Source organism: Leptonychotes weddellii, chromosome X, assembly GCF_054177405.1.
Source record: "Leptonychotes weddellii isolate Sample4059 chromosome X, ASM5417740v2, whole genome shotgun sequence".
Lineage (NCBI taxonomy): Eukaryota > Metazoa > Chordata > Mammalia > Carnivora > Phocidae > Leptonychotes > Leptonychotes weddellii.
This window is the reverse complement of record NC_138385.1, coordinates 81,814,742-81,828,904: the sequence shown is the minus strand read 5'-3', so window position 1 is coordinate 81,828,904 and position 14,163 is coordinate 81,814,742. Positions and strand designations below refer to the sequence as shown.

At 37.2% G+C, this 14,163-nt stretch overlaps 1 protein-coding gene across 1 annotated transcript in view; it reads right to left on the bottom strand.

Moving 5' to 3' along the window:
* The window catches only part of DMD (dystrophin), a 1,845,074-nt gene that overhangs the window by 1,298,185 nt on the left and 532,726 nt on the right, over positions 1-14,163 (bottom strand). The window contains exons 14-16 of the mRNA XM_081807964.1: positions 13,921-14,022; positions 13,685-13,792; positions 5,162-5,341 (exon numbers count right to left, since the gene is read on the bottom strand). Coding sequence (XP_081664090.1) covers positions 5,162-5,341; positions 13,685-13,792; positions 13,921-14,022 — 390 coding nt within the window. The remainder of the gene's footprint in view (positions 1-5,161; positions 5,342-13,684; positions 13,793-13,920; positions 14,023-14,163) is intronic.

The window sequence follows — 14,163 nt, the reverse complement described above, 5'->3', positions numbered from 1 at the left end:
TTTTTTTTTTAAAGATTTTATTTATTTATTTGACAGAGAGAGACACAGCGAGAGAGGGAACACAAGCAGGGGGAGTGGGAGAGAGAGAAGCAGGCTTCCCGCAGAGCAGGGAGCCCGATGCGGGGCTCGATCCCAGGACCCTGGGATCATGACCTGAGCCGAAGGCAGACGCTTAACGACTGAGCCACCCAGGCGCCCCGAGATTTTTATTTTCATTATCATCTTCCAGCTGACTCTCAGATTGATATAGCAGAGATAGTTGGAATCACTTCACCAATTATTTCAGAGTTTTATATAAAATTTTAAGCAAAGAGAAACATATCACAGGCATTGAGAACTGGAAGGACACTATGGAGATCTTCCTAGCCCAGACTTTCCATTTTATAAATAAGAAATGAGAGTGTCCAATAATTAACTCAGCTCTTGTCTCTTAAATTTTCAGTGCCTGCAGCATTTTATGTTGTTGTAGATAATGAATTATAAAATAAAAACTATTACATTGATATGCAAGGCCCATTCTCAAACATCTACTTTAGTTGGAGGCAGGAAAAGGATACAGTTAATTTACTTGGAAATTTTCTAATAAAACCTTTAACCTAAGCTATTAACTAAAAGATGTTCTAAAATTCAAGATGGTTAGTCCATGAATTTAAATAGTCCTTTTTTTTAATTTAATGTAATTTTATTATGTTATGTCACCATACAATACGTCATTAGTTTTTGATGTAGTGATAGTCCTTGAAAAAGACAGAAACCTAAAATAAATCAAGGGATTTTATTTTAATTCTAGGTTTTATAAAACCATTTTTTTAAATTGGCATCAGGCTGATTAGGCTTGGAGAACTTTCAGTAACCAAGGAAAAGGGGTTTTCAACAGAAAGGCTTTAGAGTATTTTTAATTAAAATCATTGGCAGGGGTGCCTGGGTGGCTCAGTTAAGTGTCTGACTCTTGGTTTCGGCTCAGGTCATGATCTCAGGGTCCTGGGATTGAGCCCCACATTGGACTCCATGCTCAGCAGGGAGTCTGCTTAAAACATTGCTTGAAAGGCAAATAAAGAAATATTCATCTTAATACCTTTGCATCTCTGTATTTGCATTTCTGGTATTACTAAAAATCCTGGCTTATTATCTTCAACCGTGTTTTACACTACAACCATGTCTGGCAAGAGTTTAAAAACTCTCAGCAGGACATCAATGATATAGAATAGATAAATACATACATAATGATCACTTTCTCTCTTTCAGCATCTGTGACTATAGATAGAGAAATATACAACATAAACATGTACTCTCATGTTCAAGGAGAGGAGGATTCTGGGCACATTAATTTTAGCTTTAAGATATCTGGGCTTATAGTTCAGAACATTGCAAAAATGGTCAAGAGAAACATAGCAAAATATTCAGGAAATGGAAATGACATGTATAAACTTACATGTGCCATAAAATGCCCCTTACTCCTGGCAAAGAAAATAATTTACTCTACTAAACAATGACAAAACTACAGAACTTCGGAGCTCATCTAGATAGATATATTTTTACATTTAAACACCTAATGCCAAGTTTAATATAAAATACCATAATAAATTATAAAGCACATGAATATTATACCCTTTCCACAGTATATATGGTTTCAGTTAAATGGGGGAAAAGATTGTTTCAAATCGCTAAAATTATGTGTAACTTTAAAGTATTACCTATAATTAATTTCTGACTATCCTATTTCCTAACTATAATCAAGATAAAATTACATAAAATTACAAGCATTTAGAAAAAAAAACTGTGGGGGCACCTGGGTGGCTCAGTCGGTTGAGTGGCTGCCTTCGGCTCAGGTCATGATCCCAGGGTCCTGGGATCGAGCCCCACGTCGGGCTCCCTGCTCGGTGGAGAGTCTGCTTCTCCCTCTCCCTCTGCCTGCCTCTCTGCCTACTTGTGCTCTCTATCTCTCTGTCAAATAAATAAATAAAATCTTTAAAAAAAAAAAAGAAAAAAAAACCTGTAAATTTCAACAAGCATATTTATAAAAGATTTAGAGGACACAGAGGGTCATTTGAGTTTTTAAATAAGTCAATCCAGAGTATGTTTGATTTGTTTTCTTTTCTCAACTGAAGCATCCACATAGCAAGGGTTATTATTCTTCCTAACTTTTGGAAACAAAGTATTTCTATTTTCTTACTCTGCCTTCTCATCAACTTAAGCATCCTCAGCTTGTGTCCAGGTATTATTCAAGCCAACCTTGACTTTGAAATGCAAGAGAACAGCCTCACAGCTGATTTTTTCCATATTTTGATCTCTTGCCATGCTACTGTTTCAAAAGGTCAAAATCCCTCAAAGGTTTGACCTGAATAGCAGTCAAAAATTCAGGCACACAATGTTCCTTATAAGAGCACAATCGGATGCCTTGTCATCTCGGCCATAATTCCTATATCCTACTGGATTTTAACCATTACCAGATTTTGCTCATTCTTTAAACCAATCACTTAAAAGAATTTTTAGGAGATTGCAATACTGTATCATTAATGGGACAGATTCTCACATCCTCCCCCCGCCCCCGCAAACATACCGGAAAGTGTGCATACAAGAGAGCTTTGTTCTTCAAAGTCAGAACCTTGCCCTCAATATTCTTGGGCTTTTTCCCATGTAATTTTGATCAAGTTCAATTTTACATTTAAGAAAGAAAATCTAGGGCTTTTTTTAGGTATAAGATACTATTTCATGGTTCTCTCTATCTCCTTTTCATTACTCTGTCCTCGGGTAGCTTTGTTTTTATCTTTCTAAGAGTCCCAACCCACCCCAGCAATGTTTTAGATTGGGGCTATGATAGTTCCTTTTGGGGAAAAAAAAAAAAAAAAAACAATGAACAAAACCTGAAATATGAACTGTAGAAAAGCTGAAGCTTAGTATTCTAAAAAGCAACTTGCCTAATATGTCTACTTACCTGCTTCTAATCTGGTATAGTAGTGCATAAATGTGTGAAAATAAAAATTTTAAAAATGATACTGAACTAGAAAAGCCCTCCAGACTCACTAAACAGTATGCTCTGTATATCAAGAGCTCCAGAGTTCTTTTTTTCCCCAAAATGCTTTCATGTCTATGACTTTATTTTATCCTCATCACATCCCAATGGGCAAATACAGTGGATACATGTCATACTGTATGTTGGACATCAGAGCTAGTAGTGTTTTATTACAGGTTTTGAAAAGCTCAAAAATAGGAAGGTGAGTAAGTGCCCTGGGTGGTAGTCTTATAATTTTAGACCAGTAAAAATAAAGTTTCTAAGCTGTTGTTGTTGTTGTTTTTACCAACTAGAATAACAAATCAGTAACGTTTTGATGATATATACAACGCTCCTTAAAAAGTAGGCTCATTCCAAGAAAGCGAGTATATTTAAATACAGCATTGATAGGAAGGTCTCTATTTTCCCCATTTAAGGCAGCACTGTGGAAAAACCCACAATGTGGGGATGGACACATATGCCACTGTCTTGTTAATTCAATGTTTTTTAAAAATATGTTCTGTAGACTCTATCAAAGGCTGCAAGCAGATTACTGGTTTACTGAATGAGAGTCTCTGAGCATGAGATCCAGAACCAAGCATTTTAATCAGTTTCCCAGGTGATTATTATGCAGATACAAGTTTGAAAACCACTGTATATAATGCAAGTGAACAAAAGCATGACTTACTGGTAACAGTTACATCTCCATAAATATACCCTTTTAAAGGGATGCATTTCTAAATAACTTTCTTTGTAAGGCAATGCTAATCCTTCTGAACATGGTTAAGTGACCATTTTACAGCAGCAATAATCTATGGAACCAATGGGTACATACTGGAATGATATCACTGATGGTTTGAAAAGTATCAAATTTTCTAATGCCTCAAAGTTTATTACATAAATGCCAGTGTTAAGGCAAAGTAACCATGGCCAGATCATATACAACAAGATGAATCATGATGTGGTTTTAAAATCACTATTAGATCAAGCAACTGATAAAAATATACTCAGTGGAAAACAAACAATTTTTATTTATGTCCAATGACTGCATAGGAAATAATTACAATTTATATTCCTTCAAATTTAAAATTTTAAGTATGAATTTAATTTCAGAAGGGAGGTTGAAGTGTGATTGAAAATCATACAAGTTGCTTGATCCTGTTTTCTTAAATTATATTTCTGGATGCAATACTTTAAACTTCATTGCTTCTTTCAACAAACATTTCCTAAGTGCTACTCATCAGATGTCAAGTGTCAAGAAGACAAATTCCCTGCATTGTCTCATAACAAAGGAGATAACTGCCTAAAGCTACTGATTGTGGTCACTGCTTTAATAGAGATGTACACATGGTGCATTGAGCCATGAATTGCGACTGATTAGTAAAGGTTAGCTTCTGTAATGGAAAATAATATGGCAGAATATGTTAAATACTATTATATATAATGTTAGTATTTTGAATGATGAGCCATGATTCCACCATCTAATAATATCAGATAATAAAAGTTTCTACTTTAAAACTACCCCATTTTCTTTAAATTACCAAAACTTTTAAAATGCTTAACATAAAACCACATGATGACACTACAAATGGAACACAGATGCTTTCCTAATCCACAGTCTATGTGTTTGTGTTATGAATCAACTGTCTGTGGCAGAAAGAACATCCAATGATTAGATCCTTACTTGAAGTAATAGAATGAGGTCTTCCATGAAATCAAAGGACCTGAGCCCTAACCGTGCTCCTATCACTAACTTCATTTGGACAATTCATTTTTCCTCCCTATGTTTCATTTTTCTCATATATAAAATGGAGGGACCAATGAATGGCCCTCCAGTTTCTAGAAATCTAGGATTTGGGCTTAGGTTGTGAGACATAGTCCCCAAGAACTTGGTCCAGTTGCTCTAAGTCACTCCCATCCTCATTCCCACTGAACTGGAAGGGGCTGCACTCTAAGACAGTAACTAGTTCAGTCAGTTAGCACTCACTCCTTCACCTCTCCCACATTCCCCAATATCAAGACAACCAAGAGACCCATGCTTTTATTCAACGGAATACTTGACAAGGACTAGTCCAGTGATATATTTTGTAGGGTTATAACACTGCTCTCTTAATGAAAATTTCAAAAATCTAAAGGATGACTTATTACAGGGTAATTAGTATCACTAACCTGTGCTGAACTTTTTTCAAGTTTTTGGACTAAATTATCCCAGCGCTGGGCAAAGTTGTCCAGCCATGCTTCCATCTTTTGGGCTACCAATGTGTTTTTCAGTGTTGAAAGAAGATCTTGGTTGAGTGAGCAGAGTTTGTCCATAGTTTGCTTCTTCTTTTCTAGATCTGTTTTTAAGGCCTGTTAAAACAGGAAAGAACATGTAATAAGCCTAGGTTACATTTTCTAAAACACTACAGTTCATATTGCTTTTGCATGTATTTTCTCATTTGTATAGATAAGATTGTAATCGTGCCTGCAAAGGATCAAGAGCCCATAAGAATATAAGTAGAAAATTGTAATCCAAATAATCTTCCCAAGAAGCGTGAAGGAAAAAAAAAATAAAAAGTCAGATGTAGCATAAACACCTAGTAGAGAAACTTAAGAGCTATTTAAAAATATTTAAGGGACTTCCAAGTAAAAAAGTAGTGTTGCTCAAAGGGCAGTTTACTGACTTTTAAATTTTTTTTAGCATCTGTTATTCAATTAACATTTGGCTATCTGAGTAATTATCTTCTAAAGCTAATTTTAAAGCCCATTAAGTAATAGAACTAAGTAATTGAGTGTGACACAAATCCTTTGGAATCACTTTGCATGTTTTCATATGTGTTTTATGGAGTAATTTTTATAACATTCATATTTTCAAAGTTCCTGTGAGTTATGAGGAGTCACACATGCCCTCTGGTTGCTATGGAATGAATAAACAAAGTGGCTTGTATGAAATCAGTAGATCAGGACAGCTTATTCTTTCATTTTATCCATTAAGGTTACTCTGCACTTTGGAAAATCCAATTTCCAGCTCCCAAATAATAGTCCCTGACTTAACTTGTAGACACAGAATAAGAAGAAAGAAAGGAGAAAATTATTTTACAGTCCCTTTGCAATCCCCTCTTTCTGGCAATAGCAAGTACAATAAACATAAACTAAACAGTGAGACCTGTCTTTCCAAAACAATTGCGAATTCAAGAACAATTGATATTACACATGGCAAAAAAATTATCATGAAACATATGTACCGATTGCTTATGAACTGAAGTGTCATACACACAAAGAAATCAAAGGATACTTTATGTAGCTCATTTGGGCGTGCCAACTGCACTGATAGCTCTGAGTTGCAGAAGGCTCTGGTGTCTCCTTCAATTAGCTCACCCTTTATTCAGAATCTGCTTTACCTGGTGTACTTTACATTGGATTCTTAGTGCATGCTATTTTTAAGATATAAAAGCTAGTTGTGAAGTTCTTTCCTATTTTTCCTCAGCAATTAAGGTTTTTTTTTCCACTATTTTTTCTCAGTTTGAAAGAATGCAATAAATCAAAATATGAGTTAAGATTTCTAAGGAGAATTCATACCAAAATAAACTTTCAATGTGGGAACTTAGTAATACATTGGTTTTGTATATTGATTTTGTTCGTTTAATTCACAGACTGCCCTCCATCAAATTTAAATGCGCACTTGGACTAATAGTAAAACAATAGTTCAGCTCCCTGGCTAGAGCTGGGACCCAAATTTAAATTTGTAGATTCCTCCAATCCCTTCATGACATCTCATTTTTCTTTTCTTCTTTTAACTTTTGGCATCCGTTTGTTTCATTGCAAGCCATCTCAAGTTTTTTTTTGGAAGAAGTTATGATAGAATGAAAGACATTTTAAATACATTTAAAAATATAAAGATGTATATACAATCCTCTTTGGCTTACTTTCTCAGGGTTTAAGAAGCTACTTTAAATAGCTCTATGTGTAAGGCTCAGAGGTGCACCATTGTTTAAGCTAAATGGGTAACGATTTGGAAACATTTTAGAACAAGGATCTGAGAGTTATGTTTGAAGAAGAGGAAAAAATCTGTGTTGGAAATTTATGGGTAACTTCATGTTACCTAAACAGTTTTTCTTAGATGATCTATAAAACTAATTGGATACCCAAAGGGATTTAGTGGCAAATGAAACTAAGACATCTGTGTTAAAATTAAGCCAAATGAAGAAGCACTTGGTGAGCATCACAAAAATAAAGGGGAAAGTCAAATCACCACTAAAGAATACCACTAGGGAAAATGGACTCAAGGTAAAGTAATAACATTATTATAATGACATTGTAGAAGTATTGAATCTGTATATTTTTACCTAAATCTATATGACAAGAACAATGTACCAATGCTTCTAGCTAGTAAATTTTAGATCTGCCTTTTCTAAAATGGTGATGACAGGTGAGTGGTTCAGTTTGTTTCCTCTTGTTAGGGGAATGTTTCCTCTCATTGTCTCTCTTTCTCTCTCTCTCTCTCTCTCTCTCTTCGTGATCTCCCACTACCCAAAGGACTCTTCTACCACAGTTAATAGAAGGAGAGGACAGGAAATCCATGACAGCATTGAATCATAGTAATGAATTACCTTCTCCCATCTATCCTTGACTATCAATACTTCTATGCTTGGATTTTATGTATGCATAATAAATGACTATGATTTGTTATTTATTATTAGGGTATAAAATAGATGTCTTTCTGCATATCAAAAACTGATCACAGGTCTTGGAGTGCCAGAGAACCAGAGAGCTCTGGAAAACTCAGGAAGCTCTAGAAAACTTACACATGGCAGAGGACAGCCAGGATTTTAAAAGAAGAAATGTATTTTTATTTTTCAAAGAAGCCAAGCACCTGGACTTACCTCCAAGATAGGCAGGAAGATACAGTCAATAAACTAGACCAGGCTAGTAGTAAGGAGAGACAGGAAGCAAAGAAGCCGCTCAAGAAGACAGAACAGACATGATCTATCTGGTCAACGTGAGAAGTGCAAAATGAACGTGTCCTTACAAAAGACCCAGGAATTCCTTGAGGGAACATCAGAGTCACGTGGAAGCCTTGCTAAAATACAGATTTCTGGGCCCTACTGCCAGTCTGTATGAATTAGCAGGTCTGGGCTGAGATCTAAGAATTTGCATTTCTAACAAGTTCCCAGCTGTTGTTAGATCCAGGTGTCCCAGGACCTAATGAGATCCCAGTCTGGGGATCACAGTTTGAGAACCATTGATTCTACTTGCATGAATTCTTTGAGGCTGGTAACAGGAGGTGAGGCAAAGTAATCAAGTCCCGGTAGAATGGAACTATCAGTAGGGACTTGTTGAGCTACCACGTGTCCCACAGCCACAGTTGAGACTGTCCTCAACTCCCTAGTACCCCTGTATCCCCTGCACACCATCGGCTTATGGATCACCAGGCTTCCCAGAGCTGCCCTTCCCTGCAAAACACCACCAGTCCTCACAGGAGCTGCACACTTCCTTTCAAATTTGGGCCTTCCCAGGCTAGCCTACGTGATTCTACCAGCCTTGGAATTCACCTCATAAGGGTCACTGTCTCTTCTCTCCTTTCCTTTTTATCGTTTATAGCAAATAAAAAATCAGTTTTGACCACACAAAAATAAAAAAATAATAGGTCTACACGGTTTGGATAAAAGCACAGATCTAGAGGAAATTAAATACTTGACTCCTCAGTTCCCACCTCAAAGGAAAACGAGGAGATCCCATGGGCTATTGGTGATAATATTTCAAAACAAATTACACTGATTATAAATAAAAGAGTTTGAGCACACTGTATCTATACCTAGGTATGTAGTAGGAACTGGTGGCAGATGGTACCTGTTTTGGGTCTCAGATTGTGACATATTTTAATGAACATTAAATTCTTATTCACTGCCTGAGTCAGCAGGGGAATTTTACCTCAAATTCTAGACCAGCTGTCAGGTTTTGTTAATTGGCTAAAACTATCAAACGGTAAGACTTATACAAAACATATTTTCACTTTGTTCACAAGCAAGGTGACATAATTTGAATTTTAATCATATTGGAAAATTATTGAGACTTTGCTAGAAGAGTATTTTCATGGTCCTGAGGCTAGTAAAGTCTTTTATTCACTAAAATGTCAACATAGTAGCACATGATCGCTCCAAATGACAGTTCTCGATTGCAGTTCTTTTGTTGTCAAGGAATCAAATGATATGAGGAGTTTTGAAATAGCTTAACAGGGCTGGGCCTGAGTCTGGATGTCTTGGTGCTCAGTTTGACTCTGCTACTAATATTCTATGATACCTTATGCATGCCACGTGTTTTATCCTGGGCCTCAATTTCTTCTGAAATAAGCTGTCTCATTCCTCCTCTTCCTACCCAGTGCTACTTAGTTCACTTCTACTAACTGGTCTCCTTCATACCAATGAATATTCCACAAATGCGACTATGATTGTTATCAAATTCTCAGTGGCTCCCCATCAACTGCAGAACAAAATTAAAAATATATCACGGACGTTTTTGCATTCTTTTGATACAAATAGAGATGACTTGGGCGCCTGGGTGGCTCAGTTGGTTAAGCGACTGCCTTCGGCTCAGGTCATGATCCTGGAGTCCCGGGATCGAGTCCCGCATCCGGCTCCCTGCTCAGCGGGGAGTCTGCTTCTCCCTCTGACCCTCCCCCCTCTCATGCTCTCTTTATCTCATTCTCTCTCTCAAATAAATAAATAAAATCTTTAAAAAAAAAAAAAAACAAATAGAGATGACTTTTCTGAAATCTGTCTTTAGTGGTCAGATCACTCCAGAAAGCATATATAAATATTTTTTTTGAGGAATGAATTCTTTTCCATAACAAGCTAGCTTGTAATAAGAAGTAATACATTAGTGAATCTATTTTAAATTAAAAACCTAAGATTAGTAACTATGGAGCAAAAAAAATGTATGATACAAATAAATATTTGGTAAAACAGTACCAATTTAACTGGGGAAGTTTATTTAAGATTAGCTTTAAATAAATGATTTGATTATATTATATAATGTCAATATAGATATAGATTCATTTAGGTAAAATTATAAAACATTATTTATAACAGACCTTTGTTTTAAATTAGAGTTAATATCAAGTTAGTATTTAATAGAATTACTCTATCAAAAAAACAAGAAGAAATACTGACTACGGAATATTTTATTTGAAAAACTAAGCTCTTGGGGCGCCTGGGTGGCTCAGTCAGTTGACCGTCCGACTCTTGGTTTCGGCTCAGGTCATGACCTCAGGGTCCTGGGATCGAGCCCCACATAGGGCTCTGTGTTCAGCTGGGAGTCTGCCTAAGATTCTCCCTCTTCTTCTCTCTCTGCCCCTCCCCCTGTTCATTCTCTCTCTCTCAAATAAATAAATAAAATCTTAAAAAAAAAGAAAAACTAAGTTCTTAATCTTACACTGCCTTCTCCTTTACAGCAAAATAATAAAGTTCACAGTGGAAGACAAGCTTTAGAAATCTTTTCTAATCCTGTAAGTTTCAACTCAAACTGAAATGTCTTATTGAAGCCCTCCCTGATGTCCTTTTACTGCCAAAGTTCCCTCATTTCTCAAAACACACAGGTACTTATAATTAATGCCATTTGGGTTGCTTTAATGTTTTTTCTAGTTTTCCAAATGAAGGCATAAGCCCCTTATGTGAGGATAATCATCTCTTATACTTCTCTTATATTTCTCAAAGAATTTAATTTAGACTATTACTTTTTTTAATTTAATTTAATTTTATTATGTTATGTTAGTCACCATACAGTACACATCATTAGTTTTTGATGTAGACTATTACTTTAGGACTACATATTGTTTACAGCCTTCTAGGACATTCTTAGTGTTACTTTTTTATTTTAACTGAAATCTTCTTCCAGGTTTGCTGTGTTTTTTCAAAAGTATAATTTTCGTTTTGAAAAACACAGTTGCAAATCTGTCTATATCTTATGGAATTAATGTTCGTATTCTTCCAAAATTCATGAAATGAGGGCTTAAGCGCCCACTGTGGTATTATTAGGAGAAATGGCTTTGGGGAGGTAATTAGGGTTAGATGAGAAGATGAGAGTAGAGCAGCATGATTGGATTAGTGCCCTTAGAAGAAGAGGAAGAGACACCCGATCCTCCTCTATCTCTGCTATGTGAGGATACAGCTAGAAGGTGCTGTCTAGAAGCCAGGAAAAGGACCCTCACCAAGAACCAAACCAGTTGGCACCCTGATGTCATACTTCTGAGCTTCCAGAAGTGTGAGAAATAAATGTCTGTTGTTTAAGCCATCCAGTCTGTGATATTTTGTTATAGAAGTCTGAGATGACTAACACAGGAATTGGTACCAAGCAGTGGGGTCCTGCGGTAACAAACACCTAAAAATGTATATACAGCTTTGAAACTGAGTAACGGGTAGAGGCTGAGAGAGTCCTGAGGTGCATGGTAGAAAAAGCTGAGACTACCATGAAAGGACTCCTAAAGGCAATTCTGGTGAGGGCTCTGGCAGAAAAGAGGAGATCTGGAAAGTGTCCATGTTTTTAGAGAGTACATAAATTAAAATGGGCAAAAATATTGGTATAAATATGGATGTAGAGGTCATTCTGATGAACTCTTAGACGCAAATGAGGAAGCTATCATTGAAAATGGGGGGAAAGGATGATCCTAGTTATAAAGTGGCAGAGAACTTGGCTGAATTGTGTTGATGTTCAGCATTTTGTGGAAGGCGGGACTTGTGAGCGATGGAACTGGATATTTCTCTGCGGTGATATCTAAGCAAAGTGTTGAAGGAGTGGCACGATTTCTCTTGCTTACGGTAAAATGCAAGAAGAGAGAAATGAATTGAAGAATAATCATTTGGCATAAAGGCACTAGAATTTAAAGATTTGGAAAATCCTCAGCCTATCCATATTGCAAAAAAAAAAAAAAAAGAGAGAAAATATGTTCGGAAGAGAACACTAAGTGTATGGCTGACTGACCATTTGATAAGATTAGTGTGGGTGGGAACCAGAGACCCAGTCAGCCATCTCAACAGAAGGCAGGACGAGAGATGGAATTATACCAACAGAAACACTGCCAGCTGGGACTAAAGGAAACAGAGAAAACCAGACAGAATGAAGGCGGGCTGCCCAAGAGGTGCAACTGCTCAAGAAGAGGGAAGAATGATGTAGGTGATTCAGAGATCCTAAGAGCTACCACTCCCACCACAGGCCCAGATGGCGGGGCTAGCTCTTCCTGGGTTTCAAAGGGTAGGGCTACATCTCCAGTTCATGGGGCAGGATGCTCCCACCCAGTAGTACCTCAGGAGCGGGGCCCCTGCCGAGAATCCTGTGGGTAGGGCTGCTGCAGAAGCCACATGGGTGGTCCCCCATGGAACTGAAGAGGCGGGGCCACCTTGTGGAGCTCTGGAGGTGATCCTGTTACTCCAGTGGTCCTGGAGGGCAGTGTATCAGTCCAAAGAGGATTATTCTTGAGGCTTAAGATCTAATGGAATTTTCTTTGCTGTGTTTTAGACCTTTATGGGAACTGTCACCCCTTCCTTCTTTCCTATTTCTCCTATTTAAGACTTCCAGGGCTCATGGGATAGAATGAATGTATTTTGCTTGTGAGAAAGACATGAACTGGGCGGCGGGGGGGATCCATGGGTGTAATGTTATAGACTGGATGCTTGTGTCCCCACAAAATTCATATGTTGAACCCTACCTCCATACACACACACAAAATGTGATGGTATCAGGAGGTGGGGCCTTTGGGAGGTTATTAGGTTTAGATGAGATCATGAGAGTGGAGTCTCCATATTGGGGTTCATGCCCTTATAAGGGGAGGAAATGTGTGAGGGTTGCTCAAAAGGTACAGACTTTCAGTGATAAAGTAAATAAATAAAGGGAATGTACTGCAGTTAATAATAACATACTGGGGGCACCTGGGTGGCTCACATGGTTAAGCGTCTGCCTTTGGCTCAGATCCCAGGGTCCTGGGATCGAGTCCTGCATCGGGCTCCCTGTTCCTTGGGGAGCCTGCTTCTCCCTCTGCCTCTCTCTCTTTCTGTCTTTTTCTGTCTCTCAGGAATAAATAAATAAAATCTTTTAAAAAAATAATAACATACTGGAAAGTTGTTAAGAGAATAGATCTTAAAAGTTCTCATCACAAGAAAAAAGAAGCACTGTAACTATGTGAGGTGATGGATGGTAACTAATTGTGGCAATCATTTTGTAATATATACAAACACTGAATCATTATGCTGTACTCCTGAAACTAATATAAAATGTGACATACCCATTATATCTCAATTTTTAAAATTAATTTTTTTTTAAAATGGGAAGAAGACGCAAAGTTCCCTCCTCTCTTTCTACCATGGGAGCACAAAGTAAAAAGGTACAGTCTGCAAATCAGGAAAGGGGTCCTCACCAAAAACTAAATCTGCTGGCATGGCTGCCATTCCCAGCCTCCACAAGTGTGAGAAATATATGTCTGTTGTTTAAGTCACCCAGTCTGTGGTATTTTGTTATAGCAGCCCAAGCTGTCTAAGATAATAGAGCTGTCCCTATTTTAATTAAGAAAGTTTACAATATGCTATAATTGCATAGACTATGATTTAAGCACAATGAACATTTGGTTTAAGATTGGGAAGAATAAAAAGACCAAATAATGGGGTTAATGTAAACTACTGGGTTTGGAAAAAAAAAAAAAAGTTTTGAAAGCTAAAAAATACATACAGCCAGTTTCTGAAGACTTGATAACACTTCACTTTGATCCTTAAAACCAGTTGTGTGAATCTTGTTCACTGCATCTTCTTTTTCTGAAAGCCATGCACTAAAAAGGCACTGAAAGAAATCAAACAATTCCGAAAAAGAAAATAAATAATTACTGAAGTAGATCATTGTATGTTTTCCTTTACCCATTTACGATCTCACCATGTCTTTCACCAATGCAATTTCCCCACATGACTCACCTGTTCGTCAGTAAAACGCTGCCATTTTAGGAGGACGTCTTGCAAAAGAACCCAGTGATCTTCGGTCCACCTACAGATGCTCGCCCATCGATCTCCCAGTACCTGTGGAACAGAAAACCCATCACCACATCAGCAAACAAATAATTGTTAACGAATTTCATTTAAAATTGCATGAATGATTTGTGAAAGCATCTAATTTCGAGTCTCCTAGGTATACTAGGAGTTATAAAGGACACCCTTCCT